Source organism: Puntigrus tetrazona, chromosome 6 (assembly GCF_018831695.1).
Source record: "Puntigrus tetrazona isolate hp1 chromosome 6, ASM1883169v1, whole genome shotgun sequence".
NCBI classification, from domain to species: domain Eukaryota; kingdom Metazoa; phylum Chordata; class Actinopteri; order Cypriniformes; family Cyprinidae; genus Puntigrus; species Puntigrus tetrazona.
The window spans coordinates 7,125,994-7,146,692 of record NC_056704.1 but is presented as its reverse complement, the minus strand read 5'-3'; the positions used below and the strand labels follow the sequence as shown (position 1 = coordinate 7,146,692).

Here is a 20,699-nt window from a genome sequence, read left to right as displayed (position 1 = left end):
TGTTAACATTTATCACATACAAAATAAGAAAAAAAATCATACAAATATATTACTACATTTTGCAGTTACAATGTAATGAAAATCATGACAAAGCTTTTTGTCTTTTTATTTTACATGCATCAGGAGAAAGAAGTCTGGCACCGACTTATATAAGTGTGTGTGTGTTATAAATACATTTATTATTAAACATTACTTTTAAAATCTGTATTACATCCCCCCAAAAAATTATTTTTGTTATATGCTGTAGGAAAAAAAACAAAGTATTTTAAAGTCGAGGTGAAGGTTATTATTTAGTTCTTAGCATCTTGTAAATGCACTTCACTGTCACTCCTTTCGCTAGATCATTTCCGCCTGTTTTTTTCCTTCAGACTGTGTTTAGATACCAATTACCACGTAATTAGGCCAGTTTAACGGTGTGTGACAGTTAGGGATCGTGGCATTTTTTTTTTTTTTTTTTTTTTTTCTAAAAATTCAGGCTGTGGAGTGACTGAAAGAAAAACAAGAAGAGAAATAGGCAGCGAGTGACAGAAACTTGTCTGCTCTGGTGTTGCACGCTTCGTGGCAGCCAGAGCAAGAAATCTATTATTATCCGTCCTGTCTGCGTGTTAATGTTTAACAAGTCCAGCGAAGTGACACGCCGCCGCAGCAGCGTAATTGCTAATCAGCGGACAGTTTTATTCCCTTCTTGCCTAATGAATTTGGCTGAAATGAGGTGTGGGCGGCCGGACCCTTAAACGGGCAGTCAGCCGCCACTGATGTGCGTAGGAGAGGAAGGTTAGTGCTCGTGTCATAGTGCTAATGCGCTCGCTAACACTCCAAGGGGAATTTGCATGTGTAGCTCACAGTGCGTTTTTTTCCTCTCTCTCTCTCTCTCTCTCTCTCTCTCTCTCTCTCTCTCTCTCTCTCTCTCTCTCTCTCTCTCTCTCTCTCTCTCGCTCTCCTCAAAGTGTGCAAATAAACTGTCTGTCCACTTGAGTGCAAAATAATTGTTTGTAAGTGTGAATATTGGGGGACACTTTATGAACCATGGACATTTTTAGCCCTCTTTCATGCTATAAATTCTTTTTGTACAATGCTGTTATTGCGTGATGAGAATTAAACTTTGCGTTTCTGTTTTTGTGTATCAGGGCATGTTGCTGAAAAGAAGCGGCAAGTCGCTGAACAAAGAGTGGAAGAAGAAATACGTCACACTTTGTGACAACGGAGTCCTCACGTATCATCCTAGTCTCCATGTGAGTACCAACACACACACACACACACACACCGCCAGTGTGTATATTATTTGCCTTTCTCCTCACCTTATTGGTCCTGCCCTGTTAATGTCGTTATTATTCACAGTTCACCCGTCACTGTAACATCCAGATTTTCTTTATGTCCTTTTCACTGACGTTTAACGGATTAACGTGTCCGCCTCAGTAAGCATGGTGTCTGATGACACGATCTTAATTACAGACTCATCTGTTTGCACGGGGCTGACGTTGTTGATGTGTAATATAACGCTGTAATGGCTTGTCATAATCACCAACTCAGACGACCTGTTTGCCAACACACCAATGGAAATGGCCGTCTTTTATTGGTTGTTTTCCCTCTCTGGATTTTTTTTTTTTTTTGGAGTGATAATCAGACCGTATTGTTAGCGCTAACCAATCCCGAAGTCATTTGCCAAACACCTCATCACGGATGCAGATGAAAGATACTATATAGAATGAATGGATGAAGGCATGGACTGGAAGTAGTCAGACCTTGTGCTTAGTTTTATGGTTTAAATGAACAAGATGGAAATTATATTCTTTTTCATGTTCTCCACAGCCAATAATTCACCATACGAAGCACGTAGTAGTGAGTGTATGAAATCTATGACATTTTTTACTTAAAAGGATGGGTAATATGAGGTCCAGCCATTCAAAAAAAAATTATATAAGCAAACACTTAAAATAATATGTGAGGTCGTTAATATTTTCCTACTTTAGAGACATTTCTAGAATACAGGATGCTAGAAGTTAAGAAAATAAATAGCATAGCGTGAGATCAATCATTTCAATCATTTTCATTTTGTAAAGATGAGACTTGGACTTGATGCCAAATGGGATAACTGAAGGGATATTTTTCATTAAATCAAGTGAAACAATTTTGTTTGGTATACTTATACTTTATACTATAAGATATGGGCCATCATAATAAAATTCTGAAATGTTGCTGCTGTTCTAGTAAAGGGATGCTTTGCCCAATAATGAAAATGGTCATCATTTACTCACCTTGTCATTCAATTTATTCATCTTTCGAGCACAAGTGAAAATATTTTCGCTAATTTCTCATCATTCTTGTCTCATCATTGTTTTTTGTGCACTCAAACACTTCAGTTTTTGAAGCTTTGAAATTGCTGTTTAACTATACTTTCCAAAAAATACTTTGTTTCTGGTAAACTGTGTATATGTCATTTGTATGTAGGTTGTTTTTCTGAACCCATCACTTGGTTAGATGCCTTCCTGACGCGTTGACAAATTGTAGTCCAGCCAGCTCATCTGGGTGAATTAGAGGAAGTGTGCGTCATCGTATACGGTCCCCCTCCTCCCTTTGGCCGTGAACAGGTTCCTCTCATCAGCAGGTGTCTTCTACACAGGCATCAATTAGAGTGTTTGCGGAGGCTAATAGAATGAAACTCAATCAGGGCTCTTAATTGCTCAACTATGTGAAAAAGAAATCACATTAATGCAGCTGATTAAGAGGATGGCAATAGATGCAACCTAATTAGTGAGGAAAAAATCTCAAATAACTCATCCATGTACACATCCATTACAACCACGCCACAACTTCATAGAATCTTTTTTTGAGGCACATAACTATTGTGTTGATTAAATTTGCAGTTTTGTTAAACATCGTGATTATGATTTTAGCGCAGTGCAGTCTGATAGATTCATCGACGTGGGGCATCAATTTTAAATGCACATCTGCCCCTGAAGTGGCCAGATGATGATCTTTTCATCAACCGTTCTCATTCGAGCACTCAACTCCCTTAACTAAATCCCTCAAGTGGCTTGCTCGTCCTTTATTTTAAATCAAGAGTTACATATGGACCAGTCCCCGGAGTGTATGTCCTACATGGAACGCAATAACATATGTTCTTCAATAGAGCAGCTTCGTGGAGTCTTTCGCCTTAATGAGCAGGGGCAAGGCTTTGAGAGCGAGAGCGTACCACCCAGAACTGCCATACATCAGCTGAGTGCCAATCAAATAACACAAAGACCTGAGAATCTCTGTGTATGTGTGCAGCACCGAGCAATTTACAGCAAGAGCATAACGTGTCCATCCCTCACTAGAGGCCAACAAAAGGGCAATTCAAAGCCAAGAGCTCTCAACACGGTTTAACAAGCCACAGGAGAGCCCTTCAGGAGTGGCGGGCCAACAGCTTGCGGCTGGTAATTGCATCCCTATTAGCATTGAGTAACTTTCATCATCAACGCAAGCAAAGCCACGCGCAAATCCAGACAACGCAGTCAGAATCCAAACACATGCTGCGACGGCATGCTGTGATCCGCAGAAAAGGAAAAAGAAGCTCGCGGGAAGATTTTACATGTGTTCTGAAAGGCTGGTTTTCTGCATACAAAGTGCACCGCACCATGAATATCAAATGAATTAATATTGATTTCTTCACCTCCGGAGGGTGGGCAGAATTAACTGTGTGCTGACAAAATAAATTTAGTAGACACTTTTCATCCGAAGTGTCTGCTGCTGCTGTTGTAGTAATCCTTTTGTCATTTTTTACTGAAGGATTATATGCAGAATGTTCATGGGAAGGAGATCGACCTGCTACGGACTACAGTGAAGGTTCCAGGGAAGAGGCCCCCCAGGGCCATCTCCACATGTGCGGCCCCCAGTCCCAAAACCAATGGGTTGACCAAGGACATGAGCAACCTGCAGCTTGGGCAGACACCAGGTATCACGATCGTGCTTTTGTTTAGTTTTTTTCTGTTTTGTTCAGACTTTTTTATTAAATAAAATTGGATAATAATATCACAAAAAAAGTGTAATAATTAAATGTTTTTTTAATTTATTTAACATAAAATATATGCTGGCCATTTATCGCTATATGTACATTAATGCTTTTGTTTTGCTTTGATTTTTGTTTTATGATTTTTTTTTTCAATCATTTAATATAATTTAGTAATGTAACAAAAATGAGCTAACAATATAAATTTAATAGTTAATACATGTTAAAAAAAACTATACAAAACATGTCCTTACAATGTGTTATCTAGGTAAGAGTGTCCTGATGTCAAAGTAATAGGACTAGGTAGCGGTCTTCATTAGTAGAGAATTAAACAATTAAGTTATTGTTTAGTTATTCGTGCAACGCTCATTGGATCAACAATCCTTAAGCCCCCCAAGGAGTGTTAAAGACCCTTCTCAGGCACATACACACACACACAAAGCACCAGGAGGACCAAACTAATAGCATGAATATTCAGTGACCCATAATACATGTACTAATTATTGTCATGAATATTAATGCAATCAGCGCTCGTTCTCCAGTCAGGCAAGTCCGAAATGAGCACTAATGAGAGGGAGAGAGAGAGAGAATGAGGGAAGGAGGGAGGGAGCGGTAGAGGAGAAAAGAGAGATAATTCACAGTGGTACAGCAGTCAAGCTTTTGTAAGTCAAGTATTTGACTGTAGGGCTGGGTCAGCTTCATGATCACATGCACCTTTTATTCCTTTGGTCTTAACATCTCTTTTTGCGAGAGCTCCAATTATGCACCGAATCCATTACAGCATATCTTCACACACTGCTGTTTTTGTGCTGTGTGTGTGTGCGTGAGTGCGTGTGTGTAGACCCTTTTCTGCGCTCATACATACATAGTGTTTATTTTCCTCCAGACGACCACTGATGTAAAAATGTAGTTTATCAGGGCTCTCCTGAAGTATGATCAGCTTTTGCCATTTACCCAAAGGTGCTGCCGTCTGATTTATCCGCTACAATGGAGATTAAATTGAGTCATGACATTTCATTCAGTCGAGTTTGCAACGGGCCAGTGGAGGCCCGTGGGTACACCTTTTTGCAACAACAACATATTAAAAACCAGAAAATGAAGTATTTACCGAAGCCTCTTTTTCTGTTTAAACTACATTGAGTGTTTTGTGTGTGACTAGCTAGATAGAGCGAACGGTATCATCGACATTTTGTTTACCGTCATCTGACAAACTGTTAGATTTGCTCTTTTCTGAAGCCCAGAAGCCTTATATTTGAGTCTGTCATATCATATCCCTACTGCGTTTTTTTTTGTAGTGAAATCTTATTAGTGCGATTAGACGCGACTTCCTGTGATGTCCACTTTAATTTAAACGTGAGTCAGACGAACCTCTCTCGCAGTTTAATGGTGATGATAATTAACCTTCGAGTAATCTGATGTCACTTATTTATTGACTTGATGACAACAAATCAAGAAGTTTTGTTCATGAGTGCTAGGTATTATTATTACTACTATTAACAAGCATTGCAGTTGCTACAAAGATGATACTTGGAAGTCAAAAAATTGGTGAAGCGCTATTATTGCAGTTTTGGTCGGTATCAGTAAGGTGAAAATTGTATTATATGATATTAATAGTGCATTAATTTCCCACAGGCTCTGTGACCAGTAGTTCTTCTGCATCTCAGATGGCGAGTGGCATCAGTCTGGTGTCGTTTAACAGCCGGCCGGATGGGATGCATCAACGCTCATATTCTGTGTCCAGCGCTGACCAATGGAGTGATGCCACGGTCATCGCCAACTCAGGAATCAGCACGGGTAGGTGGAGGACACACAACGGCTGTGCATCGCCACGGTCTTGAAGGTTTTTCTTCAGAGCTGAGAACAGATCCTTAAACAGTGATTTGTTATCCTATAGTGGTAAACACACACATAACACCCGCTCCACCTTTCATTGATCCTTGTGTCAAGCTCTAATGCTGCTTTAACTGTTTATTAAAGTAATGGCCACTCAGGAGAACCACATTACCAAAGGCTCATCTGTCGACGGCTAGCAGAAATGAAATGTTCGGAGGATGATGTTTATCGGTCCGTCACCTTTCTGTTGTCGGAGAATTTGATACTTGGCTATTTTTATTAAATCTTTCGTGTCTAAACAGCCACGGGCATACACGTAGAAGTCACTATTGAACTGACAGCTGTCAGGCCCGATGTTTTACGTGTGCTGATGACATGGTGACACGGTGTGAGTGGTTTTAGGCCTGTAGTTCACTCTGTGTTTACCCCTGATAACAATTAAAGCTGTGAAACACTTAAACGCCTCCGCAGCGGGACGCTACTCACACACAGCTGAGCCACAGACTCTCCGACTTCAACAGTACTTCTTTTAAAAGTTGTTTTATTCTAATTCTTTTTCACAAAACAGTCGTGTTTTGGTTTTTAATGTCAATTTACAATTTGTTCCGTCCCCCTCAAACCTGTTTCACACAGCATACATAAGCAAAGCTGCAACATTCCTGGTTAAGAACCTAGTTTAACTTCTAAACTGACTCTAAAGATTTCATTACTTATTTCGGTTATGGTGCTGATTGCTTTAGAATGCTTTATTTGCAACCAATTGCCTTTTGAAGAGTTCATCAACTTTTTTTTTCTCCAAAAATCATAATTTTTATTACGGTATTGTGATATTTAGCTGTATTTTTGTGTATATTTTGTTCTTTACCTAAAATAGCTCAACTGAAGTTTGATTGAGATTTATTGGAATGCATACATTTTTGAAAATAATTAAAAGTGAAGTTATCTGTTTTTGCAAAAGTTTAGCATTGGTAGTAAGTAATTGGTTTAGGTGAAGAAAAAATCATGCCAACATAACTTCAGTAGGACTGTGCTGTTGTTGTTGTTGCCGTTTTTAAATAACATAGGACTGTTACAAAGTTTATCATTATTAAATCTGATTTACAAGATCAAACACAGCACATTTAATTCAAAATCCACAGGGAAATCACCAGTGTCGCTATAAACTGTTTAATAATCTACATTCAGCAAGTGCTGGTTAGGAGAATGTGCTGTTTGCATAACTTTGAATGTGGTTTTTGCATAAATTGGCAAAAAAATTAAGAAAACGTTTACGCATGAAAAAATAGACAAAATACTTCTATGCTGAAAAACACGACATTAATTAATCAATTAATTAATGATATTTGCATGCAAAATAATCGGTACTGAAATGAAGCAGTTTTGGAAGATAAATGTGTGTGTGTGTGTGTGTGTGTATATATATATATATATATATATATATATATATATATATATATATATATATATATATATATATATATATAATTTTTATATATATATATATAAAGATGTATATGAGTGTGCTGCTTATGTATCTAAATACACACATTCGTGTATATATTTAGGGAAAAAGTGTTATATAAAAAAATAGAATAATATAATGAAATACACAATTTATATTTATATAATTTCTATTTATATAAATCTAAATACAAGTAAATCTTTATATATATTTATACATTAGTATAATTTGTATTATGTATAAATATATTTAATATATAATCAAGATATTTTTCTTAAATATATAACATATACATGCACGTATTTATATATACATAATAAATATACACAGTACGCACACATGTAAACCAATCCTTCATTTTGGATGTAAATAATAGCAATTATTCGTTTGACAGTACAACAAAAATGCTCAAAAAATATAGTAAAAACATTTAGTAAAGATAACACTGTTAGTGTTTGTTGATCCTATGAAGTATTGTGTGTGTGTGTGTGTTAGTGACTAGAGCAGTGGCACCGTTGAGAGAATCGTTCAGTGATGTTCAGAGTGCTTGTTCGGACGCTGTGGCGCTCCGGAGGGCTGTGTTACGAGGTTGTGTGAGTGCTTGTATGCTCCCCCCTAGGACTCTCTTAAAAATAACCTTTCTGCTGGCCTAATGATGTGTCTGTCCACGGCCTGACTGGATCAGATCTGATGGCTGGATGACGGTAGTGCCGTACACTGATTGCTTGTCACCTCTTGCCCCCAGGAGCTGACGGGAATGAGATCCTGTCTTTTTTTCTGAGAGAAGTGAAGAGAGATAAGTGGTAGCAAAGTAATTAACTGACGTTGCTGGCTTTGCGCTGTGAGGGAGAGACTGCTGAGCAACCCCTAACCTTTTGTTTAGCCTTTTGCTTTGTTTAATCTCTAACCAGGAAGTTGCATTATATTTTCATAATAGCTGAATGAAATCCAAGACTTTTTTTTTCCTGCTAGGTTTGGGATTCTGTATTGAAATATTTCTCACTAAATAAGTTTTATTGTCATGTAATCACCAGAAACGGTCACAAAGACACGATTCCTGTCTTCCTCTGAGCCAGTTACCACTGTTTGTGTAAGGTGTGAATTATTTCTTCTTTTACAGAATTATGCATGAAATAATGAATTATGACCAGTGACAGAAAAAAAAAACATCACCCAAATCTTTTCTGCTAGCATCCTTGGATATTTTACTACTTTTTATCCAAAGGGTGACAAAAAACAATTTTTTTTTTTTTTTTACAAAATGAGTTTATGGAACGTTATTAAATTAGAGTATTTGAACATATTTCGTTATATTAAGTTAAATTATGCATTTTGAATACTTCTTGTCGTCATTAAAATTAAACATTTAACATTTTAGTGCTTTCGTTATTTTCATAAGGTACTTTTTTATTATATATTTGTTATATATCTAAAAATCTGGAAATATTTGTACTCATTTAGTTTAACCTTTTTTTTTTTTCTTTTTTTGCAAATCAGCTGAAAACAAATTGTGGTCTAAAAGTAAGCTTGCTTTTTTAATTTCCCACAATGCAATTATTGCGACTAAACACATACTGACAACCTTGTGCTTTTTATACAAAATGAACTGGAAATCATTTGAAACTACAGACGCCTTTAAAGTGTAATTGTAAGAGGGTCAAAGTTGAAAAAGAGCTACAGTGGTTGACGCTTGGCTGTGCGCCGTCTGAATGAGTTGGATCGCATCAGAGCAGACTCGTTCTGACTGGACATGGCTGCCATTTGAGAAACACAGCCTCAGTAATGAGCTCTTTTATTCCAGAGGAAACAAAGCCAAGTCCATTTAAAGGAGATAAGATCCCCTCCAGTGATCGGGCTCTGTGTCTTTTTGTCTCCCTCCACGTTGTCTTGAGGGCATGGGAAAGGCAGTGACATCCCTGTCTCTTTACCTGGAGCATGCTTAGCTCCAAGCAGACAGTTGCACATAAAAATATCCCCTCTGTCCCTCCCTCTGTGGCTATTCTTCACCCTCCCTCTCTTTTGCTTAATAATGAGAGACAAACAGCAGCAGAAGTAATGAGTGTCTCTTTGATTAGCGCTGCTGTGTTTAGGTGCTCTGGGGTGTACATACTTTTGTTTCGACTCGCCTTAAGATAAGTTCCTGGCCGCCCTGATGTCATGCCACCCAACTTGTTGATTAATGCACTTGTTTGTTTTTTTGAAAGAAGCCTCTTATACACACACCAAGAGAAATTATCGGTTGCTTATTTCATTATATTTTAAAATGCAATGATTTGCAGTCAGTGTCATACTTCTTTCCACCAAAGTAACTGGATATTCTTTCACACGAAACCTAAAAACAAACTGGCTGTGACTGAATGTCTGCCAGAATTACAGCAGACGAATTAATGACTTTTTGAGAATACGAGCGAGAGGGAAAAGGTGTATTTGACGTTGAGGTGTGTGTGTGTGTGTGTGTGTGAGAGAGAGCTCAGACAAAGGGGCTGTTAGAACGAGGTGGTTAATTGTTCACTTTGGGATGGCATCTTGTCAGCAGAGATAAGTTGTCACGTTTTCCACTTGAGCTGAGACTAAACGATTGTAAAATAAGTTACGGCCGTCCTTGGGGCTGTCTGCTGATGCACGGCGCTGGGAGCATGCTCAGTGCCAGCCCGAACATCCTCCCAGCCCCCCTCCCCACATCAGCGCTTTCACTCCGCCTGATATTGATGTGAACTGAATGTTATTTTATTCTGCCGCTAGTCACAGCTGTCAGTGCCGCTTATGAAAAGTGAAGCAGCCTTCTGATAGCCTGAGCCGGAGAATCCAGCCAAACGCCAGTCAGAACTGGCCCTCACACGAACGATCGTTCAAACGAGAACGGACACCACGATATTCCATACGCATACGCCATCTCCTCCTTCTTTTTGTGTCCAGATACGGGTCTGGGAGATTCTGTGTGCTCCAGTCCAAGCATATCCAGTACCACCAGTCCTAAGATGGACCCACCTCCATCACCTCACGCCAACCGCAAAAAACACAGGAGGAAGAAGAGTACCAGCAACTTCAAGGTGGACGGCTTCTCTGGAACCGCAGAAGGTACTTCCGGTCTCTGTCCCGCTCCATCTGTAGTCTTCTCTCCCTCTCAGATCTGCTCAGATCTCTGCTGATCGTCATAAATTCAACCATGTTCCTAAGAATTTGCTTAAAAAAGACAAAAAAAAAACATGCAGTAAAACAGTAGACCTATTATTAAAGCTGGTAAAGTCATCCAGACAAGAACAGTGACTGGTTTTTATCTCGTCAATATTGCTGTCTAATACACTTCACTTATACTGCAAGACTAATAGAATTCTAAAGTGTAATCTAATTTAAAAGAAAAGTAACAAAGGCAGGCCTTTTTATTCATGCGTTTATGCACATTTCGTTATAATCCAAGACGCCTTCCTGTATACCAGCATGTATACAAACACTAAGCTGCATGCATCGCTGCTGTCACGCGCACACAAAAGCAAGCAGCGAAGTTGTGTCTGCTGTGACGGTGCAGTGGAACAGATGTTTCTGAGCAGCAGATGTGTAATATGTTTCCTGCCGTCAGTATGGATCAGACAGCTGACAGGCCTGCGTGGAGCAAGAGAAATATGCTGAGTGATTATTACACACTCACACAGACAGGCCGGTTAAACGCCGTCTGTCACTCTCACACACACACACACACACACACACACACGCAGACTCCACTCATCACAGCAGCCTCGATTCTGACACAAGAGATAGAGATTTGTATTTATTTGATCATTCGGTCACAGGAACACACTACTGTTGAAAAGTTTGGGGTCAGTACTTATTTTATTATTATTATTATTATTATTAAAAAAATGTAATTCCACAAGAATGCGTAAAAATGAATACATTCATTAAAAGTGAGACCAAAGACTTTAACAAAAAGAAAAAAAGAACAGCATATTAGAATGATTTCTTATGACTGGAGCCATGATGAAAATTGGTCACAGAAAGAAATGCTATTTTAAAATAGAAAACTGTTATAATATTTAAAATACTTATCAAAAGTGTCCAGTGACAAGCTTGTATTATTTGAAAAATTTGGATAAACAAATGGACCTAGACATTTATTTATTTATTTGGCAACTTAAAAAAAACTTGAACAATTAATATTTAGAATTTGGTTATGCCTTGCTGCATTTTTACAGTTTATGTATGCGTTCATACCAAAGTGTAGCTCTTGGTGTGAATGGTAGTTGATAACCTCTTGACAGGGTGAGAATACAGTTCTGAAGCGTTGTAAGGTGGTCTTGTATGTGCGTGTGAGAGAGGAATGATGGATGAGTGTGTGTCACCTCAGAGAGAGTGTGATTAATTAGACTGGGCTTGTGTGGGTGGCCCCGGACTCCTGAGAGCCCAGGATCACTGCTTGTTTAAAATGTTCCCAATCACCCTTATTGATCCTCTCCCAAAGGGGGCCAATATATTGTCAGCGAGGGAAGAGTATGTGTGCATGTATTTATACACGTCAGCACGGCACACGCAGTGTGTATCAGAATGCAATGCAATCAACATATTTCAAGCAGCATTACAAATACTATATATTTATGCATTCGGTGGTTTTCGTTTAAGGGGGTTGTGACCCAAAAAATGGGCCAAGGATTGATTACTGGACAGAAGATAAAGCTAAGGAAATCTCTGTGACTCAAAGATTGACAGAATGAATCATGTATAAGCAAAGCCAAGACTAAATTAAACACGGATAACATGCGCTATAACTGCGGTTTAAATTATTATATATCATACACTTCCTTTTTAAAGAAGCGAATACTTTTATTCAGCAAGAATGCATGAAAATTCGCCAAAAAAGACGTGTGTAATGTTACTAAAAATCTGTGCTAAGAATATAAGCATTTACACTACAAAAAATGTGTGTCCTGTTTCCACAACGGCATTAAACAGGATCATGTGACACCTGAGAATGGAGGAATGGCTGCGGAAAAACTCAGCTTTGCCATTATAGAAATAAATTACATTTCAAAATATATTGACACAGAAAACAGGTGTTATAAATTCTAATAACGTTTCATAAATGGTAAGCATAAGAGACTTCCATAAAAATAAATAAATAAATGATTACAACCCCAAACTTTTGAATGGCATCGTGTGTTAAAATGCTCCTAGTGAATTTTTATGGCAGTGTTTGATTTGATAGATTTTGTTGTTTTACTTTTTTGCTTGCTTGGATTGCCATTTGATGTTCAGTTTAAAGTCTGGGAGTCGTAGCAAAACCAATTGAGAACCACTGATCTGATACACCATCTCTACCATGACGTTAGCATTTGAGAGTTTTGAGAGACCATCTGTTCCACTTAATTCTCTCTATGGTGCCACCATGTGGTCATGGAAGAGTGGAATCATGGGAAATGAGAACCCTGATTGTAAGGAGTCCCAAGATTGTAGGAGGCCAATACATGAACATTGTTCTAAAGATTTTATTTAATCTTCGATGGTAAATCTCTAAACCTAATATTTTATTTTCCAGTTATTCCATTCGAAAAAAAATATATCTTTACCCAAAAATGACCAAAAACACACATACCCACACACACACATAGTCTGTTGATGACAATTTGATTATTATGATTGATATTCTGGGGTTTATATGAAAACGTATTCTATTTCTTCCTTTACTATTTTTAAAACATTTCGTATTTGCAAAGGTACAGAAAAGGGAGTCGTATTTTTTAGCATTGAAACAAAAGAGATTTTTCTTGTGGTTTCTGACCTGTAGGGGTCCTCTATGAGAAATGGGGTTACATTAATGTGCCTCACTCACCCCCTCTTTATTTCTCACCATCACTATCTTTCTTTCACTCTTTCCCTATCCTCCCTCCTCCTTTTCCTTTTTCCTAACCCTGGAGAGCCACTTTGTCTTGCCCTGATTCACGTTTTTTGAAAAGGTTGAACGTTGTCAGACGCTGCCCGGGCCTCTTCCCCAGCCCCCATTCGTCAGGCAGGCACTTAAGTGAAATATTATAAATAATCTACAGTATTGAAATCTTTTATCAGCTGTGTCACTTTCATTATTCAATAAGCGATTAGTAACAGTCTCCCAATTTAGCCATTAAGCACTTGTGCGTGGGGCCGGGGAGTGCTGTCACGCCGCGGGCCTGCTGAGGGATAAGGCTGTCAGCCTCTCTGTTATTCATGAGCTCCACCAGCCAGGTACAGCGCTCGTAGTGTTTTATATAACACACACATACTGTCACGGTCAGGTACCTCGCTCGTACTCACACACACACGTGTATGTGTTCTCTCATACATGCTTACTGCTCAAACAGAGTGCATGTGTTACAAACGAGTCATGTTTTATTCCAAAATAGGTAAATGATATGGTAATGAATAATGAAAACGAAAGGTGGCGATACTTATTTTAAGACCATTAAGATTTTTTTGCGCTGGTATGTTATAATTTTCATTGGATTTATGCACAATTTCCCTCTGCATTCTCATTGCTTTAATACAATTTTGTAAATGAATCGAGTCTTCATGCATCACGGTCGGTTCGGTTGTTTGTGCGTTTATGCATTTAAATGCGTTTGATACGTAAGCTTAATACATAATGCTGTGAAAAATGTTAAATGATTAAAGGAAAATGTGTAAAAAATGATCATTCTCTTCTATACATTTACAATTAATCATGCTTCAATGAGAGTTTAAAAAAATGCTAAAAAAATAGCTATAAAAACTGCCTATTTGATTTTGTCATGTTTTTTTTTTCAGTTTTTTCAATGAATTGAGTAAAAAAAAAAATTACTAGCCTAATTGATTGAATTCACAAAATCGAATTTATGCAGTTCAAAACAAGTTCACATTGATCGTTCACTCGTGGAATTATGACTTAGATTTCTGTCTGTTTGATCTTATACAAAATGAAAGTCCATATATTCGAATATTATCATGAAGTATGCTTGTTTTTGGTTGCGCTGTCCCTTTAAATTCTCATCAACATCTCACAGTGCTTTAAAAGCTTAATTAGCTTCATTTTCTTCACGTAATATATATGAATTATATTTTGAGGCGAAATAAGATGTTTCTGTAAGATTCAGCTATACACGGTATAAGCTGGTTTGGGTATTTTTCTTTTATTATTTAGCTTAAGCTTTATCCGAAGTGTTCTTAAAATATCATAGACACAAAGATCTTTTGATATCGAACATCAGTATAAATGACACGCTGCATTTTAAAGTCAGTTTAATAATGTTACATTAGCAGTGGGTTCATTGGGCTGTCATAAAGACATTGTACGGTTGTCTTTAAGTTCTGGTTGTTACTGTTTTAGGAGCATCGTTTTAGAAAAGTGTCCCTGAACGCACACAATCTCAACATGCTGATGATTCTCAGCTAACATTATGGCAGTTCAGGGGTCTTTCTCTAATTTCAGCTCACCTGCTCTCCACTTTTCTCCGAGACAAAGTCTTCTCAGACACGTTCTGAAGATCAATGGATCTCAGCATGCCGTGCATTTTTACACTCCTCGCATCCCCCCCACAGAGGGCCGCTGAAAGCCCACCACTCAAAATGGCAAACTTACTGCACGGACGATCACAGTTTATCAATTACCGCTGAGCTGTAGGGCCCTAAGTGGCCCTTGTTAAGTAATTACTACGTTTGATGAGAGCAGGAGAATGTGAGAGCCTTTGAAACCGGATCGGGCAGACGGCGTGGGCTCTGCACTGCACGGGGACAGCGGGAGGCTCATGAATGCCTTGATGATCGCACAAAGACATGGATACCTCAGGAAGGCGATACGTTTTAAGAAGCAGCCAGAAAGAGAAAGACATTCCAGAAGGCCTCACAGGTGTCCTCGGCTGGAGTCGGTCAGGCACGTGGCTGTAACGTTTAATTAAAGCTGTTACTGACAGGAACAAAGTGAAGGTGCTCTTATGGCTTCCTAATGGTATGGAAAAAAGACCATTCGTATCTTAAACTAAAAGTTGCCCTGTTAGCAACAAATCCATTTCGAAATGTTGTTTAAGACCTACAAATGAGAGAGAGAGAGAAGTTAAGAGACAGCATTTGTGGAATTGATGTTATTAGTAGGCGAAGAACGGTTTGTGTGAGGGACCAAGCGTGGCACGCAGACAATAAGACACAGTTAATCTGTCGCATGCAGTCTATTGTGTGGAAAATAGCTTGATTCCGGGCCACGTTATTGTAGTTTTTTTTCCCTCTCTGATGCTGTGCGCATGGAAAGGACTGGATGGAATTGTTTTTCCAGGATTACTGTTGTGTAACAAATGTCCCCTTTGGCCTAAGGGGAAAAGAGTCGGAGTGGATCGAGCCGAAGTGACTTCAGGTCAATCGTCAGCACAGCTGGGAAATCAGCAGTTATTTAAAGAGACCAGACTAGACCTATTAACACGGTGATATTCTTTAACATGGATTTTGCTTATCAACGTGATCTTAGAATAATTAGTTTTAAGGAGCCGATTTCCCTTTTTTTTTTTTTTTTTTTTTTTTTTAAGAATTATCATTAATCTTATTATTTTAGAACGTGTTAGTATTTTCTTTTGGTTATATTGGTCACAATAAACTTTCTCTGGATTTTTTAAAGGGGTTTGTTTGCTTTACCCGTGTCCCAGATCCAGACTTTGTGTTTTAAAAGCTGAAAATATATTTCAAATTTTACATTTAAACTGTGTGAAATAAACAAACACACAGTGAATTAAACATCAATCATGAAACGTGCAAATACCAATCCATAAATGTTTTCAAAGCTTGTAAACATGTCAGCTCAAGTATTTCCATTTTTGCTAAAAAAGTAAGTAGCAGTCATTTTGTGAAGATTTCCAGTCAGATTGTAAATTTGATGTTACAGTGTGTCACCTAAATCTTTAGTCATTTCCAACTCAGAATGCTCTTAAAGTGCATAATTTGGTGTGCTGGAATTGCATGGTGTTAGGAGTTTTACAATAAATGAATCTTGGGATCTCGTGTACTATTGGGACACATTAGTGGACACATTATTCTACAGGACTAAAAGTGCCATAGTTGACAAAACACTTTTTACTCTACTTTTAATGAAATCCACACATTTATTAATTAATCTTTATTTTCCGTTTAGCCACTCTGCATGATAACGTGGACATAACCTGTTTTGTCTTGCAGTTTTCCACTCAAACGGTGCATTATTATGCCTTTTTAAACTAATGCAATATGTTTCCAAACCCAGTGACTTCATTAGCCAATTAAAGATTTCTGTAGAATTCTCGTTAGTTTGAACATTTGCGCTGCTCACTGCAGTTCTTCCTTTGTTTACACCCTTCCTTTCTCAGTCATTTATATATCACTTCATGTGACACTTCCTGTTCATTTCCCAAATATTTATCTTTGTGGCTCTTCTACTTTCTCCGCTCCTGTCATTTGTTTTGTTTCTTTTGTCTTTTTTTCTTTCTCTCCACCTATTCCTCTGCCTGTCGTCGGATGCAGCCAAACGTAGGGCATGGAAACTAAATCGCGTCGGTAGTCTGCGCAACATTTACAGCAGTGCCTCCAATGCTGAAGGTAACTAGCTCCAGAAACCAGACCAGGGGGAAGTCGACGTACCCCACTTTTACTTTAAGACAAGCCCCTCACACGTGCGGTGAGACCCCATGAATATGCTTGATCCTTCTGTCCTCCCTGATCGTTCACCCCCCCACAACATTTCCTGCACGCCACTTACGTGTTTTAGAGCATGAAGCAATTGTAAAATGATGCTTTGCTTTTATAATCGTGCTTGTAGGTGTAGAAGTGTCGTGTTTGAGTATCGACGATTTAGTGAATTGGATGATGTCGTTTAGTGATATTGCACTCATCGTGGGAGGTGTCATGTGCGCTTTGGCCCCATCCCCTTTCCACGCCCCTCTTTCCCGTGACTCCACCCCTCCCCTGCTTTATTTATTTGTTCCCATTTTTCCCTGGATGTGAATAACTCCTATAATATTTGCCAGGTTATTAATGCTGGATGCTTGAAAGGGGAGGGGATAATATGGGAATTAATGACCTGTGTCACAAAGCAATACTGTGTGCTTTGACATTTCGCTCGGTTAATTTGTGTTTCCAACCATTCAACTCTTCCACTGTACCCCCGAGCACTGCCGTCTGAGCCGCGTGGAGGTAACACCCCCTGCCTCATTTCTGTTCACGCTGCGTTCTTGCTTTTCCGAGTTGATTGTGTGCCGTTTGTCGGTAAAGGTTGCCTGTGTCAGAGTTCACATATTTCCTCGCCGCTGCAATATTGCAGCGCAAGAACAGAAAAGCTTGAAAGTGATTGGATACTTTCAGTCTAAATTGTGCGAAACATAATGATTGCCCTATTAGTGGCTTGTGGAATATTGAGAGCAGTACCAGGCGCCCGATGAATGATAGCTGCCCCGTTTTAAAGTTTAAGGGCGAAATAGAGGGGAGGGGTGGCAAGTCTGATGCCCTGTCATCGCAGTTTTTGTATTACACAATTGTTTTCTTATTAATTGTTTGCTAAGGGGAGGAGGCGGAGCCAATCTTCACATTTGCCTCCAAATATCGTCTTTCTGCATTGTTGCTTTTCATAATTGTCAAATACCGCCCTCTCCCCAACAGCACTGCGATTTAATTAGGGTGAGAACATTGCTGCTGACCCCAGAGGGCCCGGTGCCTTTGAAGGGTGGGTCCAATCTAGGCTGGGATGCTCCAGTGATCCCACCAGCCCCCAAACCTTGCAAATGTTAATAAAAAAACCTTTAAATGAATAAATAATAGGCCCAGGCTCCCCAGCCACTTTTTGTTGATGTTTCCAGTTTGACTTTTGCTGTAAATGAGCACATTTTCTAATGTCTTGCTTGTTCCTTTGAACCAGAACAGGAAAGATCTCTCTCCCTACAGTTTCTTTTCTTGGGCCAGAAAGGTTTAAGCTCTCCCAACTGCCAAGCATGTCTTTCCATAAAGGGAGGAATTTGGGGATTTGAACACAAGGCTCTTTGACAGCGGTGAGGGCAGCCGGTGGCCCTGCGGGACCTTTGATATGACTTGTATGATAGGAGTGCAATTAGGCCTGTGATTGACTGAAGGAGAGGAAATGGTGTGGCTGCACAGATTTCCCGCTGATTAAACTTGTGAAATGGCCTCACAGGGAGACGATTCCAAGAGCTGTCTCAGAACATCGCATAGCTGGAAGAGAAGTCTCACAGACAAATGAGGGTTAAAGACTTGTTAATGTAATGAAGAACAAATAAGCTATGAATCCGATGGACAAATTTGTTTTTAACTTGCTTTTATCTGAATGATTGATTCACGGAGCCTATCAGACTATCAGCATGAAATCCGGTCTGTATTACAGCTTATTCTAGCAAGACCTTCCCACTTAAGGCCCAGACGCACCAAACCAACATCAAAGAACTAGTGGTGACTAAAGCTGACTGGTGTGTTGCATCGCATTGCCTGTGTCTGGGCTGAGAAGGTGCAGCCGACAGCCTCCTTTTATGTATGTGTAGAACATAAATGATGTGTCTGCGTGAGAGAAATCTCAGACTGTGGATACACAAAGTGTGAGCAAAATCGTCTTTGTGGGGCCAGTTGACTCCCGAATTTGTCGCTTCTGCTGCCATCATATCGTGGATATTAATAGGAAATGTTACTTGAGCAACAAATCAGCATGATAGAGTGATTTCAAAGGGATCAAGTAACTGTTCAGCTTTGGAAATTGCAATGACATTTTAAGATATATTCAAATAGAAAAAAAGGATTTTAAATTAGAATAATATTTTTGATCGTCCTTGTTGAGCATAAAAAATCTTTCCAAAGCATCAGGTAAATCTTAATTTTCCGTACTGTTAGTGTAGGTTTATCTTACAGGGGTGCCAGCTGTCCATGGGAGAATACGTCGAAGAGTTTATACTAGAATGGCAGAGTTTCCAGGTTGTTTCCTGTTCCTGTTTCTCATTGGCCTTGCGGATGCCATTGGGAGCGTGGGGTTTTCCACTTCGTGTGGCATTTTGGCCTTAGGGATGCCTCTTTTGTGTGTGTGGAGGGTTATTACTTCCCTGATTACTTCTTCATTATGTAATTGCCCCTCCAGAGTAAATTATAAACAGAACGTGTAAAGTGTGTGATCTCTTTCTGCCTCAGATCGTGTTTCGGGTGGGATCCCTTTGATTGTGACACACCAGCACATCTCTTCAATGCCGGTTCTCTGTTCGAGCCATCTGCGTGCCCCTTCCATTGCTGTCCCCTCTGATCACCCAGTCAATGGCCTTTTGTTCCTAACACTTTCCAAATGTTGACCCTCAGTGCCGTTAAATAACCTCCTTCCATCTCTCCGTACTCTAGCTCCAGAGATAAACTCTTGAAAAGGGGGCTCTCGCTCTCACTCTCTCACACGCTCACACACACATTTTTCTAATTGTCTCGTGATTGGCCCATTAACCTAACCAGGGCCCTGGTTAGCAGATCCATATGTCAGTTTGCCTAGGGAGCGTTGTGGACAGGACCAGCCGCACAGTTGGAAAGATCGGGACTCTGGTCTGGTTTGTAATTAGTGGCATATCCTGACAGGGGTCACGGGGCAAGCCCCCCGGGTCAAGGGTTACGGAGTGTGTCCCACAGCTAACAGGTGCTCTACGGGGGCGAGAATCCTACCTTGTGAATTTTGTTCTTGAACAGTACAACCAAAGTGTCTGAGTTCATCATATGATTTTATTAAGATGCACTGACAAAATTGTAACTCATAAAATGTTAAAGTTGCTTCAGAAGCTGTGTTGTTGTATCTGTCGATTAGTAATCATCTTGACTTTTTTCCTCCTATCTGATCTAGAACAAGAGGACAACTTTGAGTTCATCATCGTTTCTCTGACGGGACAGACCTGGAATTTTGAGGCGACGTCCTACGAGGAGCGGGACGCATGGGTTCAGGCCATTGAGAGCCAGATTCTGGCAAGTCTACAGTCCTGTGAAAGCAGCAAACAAAAGGTAGAGATTTTACACATAGTAAATGTATCACTTACAGTTTCCATTAATATATGCAAAAGACACAAAAAATGCAATTTATACATAGAGTAACCCAAATACATCTCTTCTATACAGGGATGGGAAAATTCAAAAAGGGCAACAAGCCTCACCGCTACATTTAATTTGAATCTTTTGTTTTCCAACAATATGATATATACGCTTTTTACAATACATATTCCAAAGCAGTTTTATGACTGCGTAATTATAACGATGATGATGATGATAATAATAATGTATATATTTCCCTCTCCTCCTTATTTGCTGACGTACTTTCTAATCAAAGTGCTGATGTTGTATCATGCACAAAAGATAATTAAAATTCAACACATCGTTGTTCTATGACTAAATATATGTACATATGAACAGTATGTGTATCATGCTTACGTTCTTGCACACATTTAGAAA

The 20,699-nt window shown here is 39.2% G+C and overlaps 1 protein-coding gene across 4 annotated transcripts in view; it reads left to right on the top strand.

Moving 5' to 3' along the window:
• Nucleotides 1–20,699, top strand: part of agap1 (ArfGAP with GTPase domain, ankyrin repeat and PH domain 1) — a 137,018-nt gene that overhangs the window by 98,487 nt on the left and 17,832 nt on the right. For all 4 annotated transcript variants that reach the window (XM_043241591.1, XM_043241590.1, XM_043241589.1 and 1 more), the window contains 5 exons: nt 1,128–1,232; nt 3,769–3,934; nt 5,621–5,782; nt 10,200–10,361; nt 20,101–20,255. In XM_043241591.1, coding sequence (XP_043097526.1) covers nt 1,128–1,232; nt 3,769–3,934; nt 5,621–5,782; nt 10,200–10,361; nt 20,101–20,255 — 750 coding nt within the window. The remainder of the gene's footprint in view (nt 1–1,127; nt 1,233–3,768; nt 3,935–5,620; nt 5,783–10,199; nt 10,362–20,100; nt 20,256–20,699) is intronic.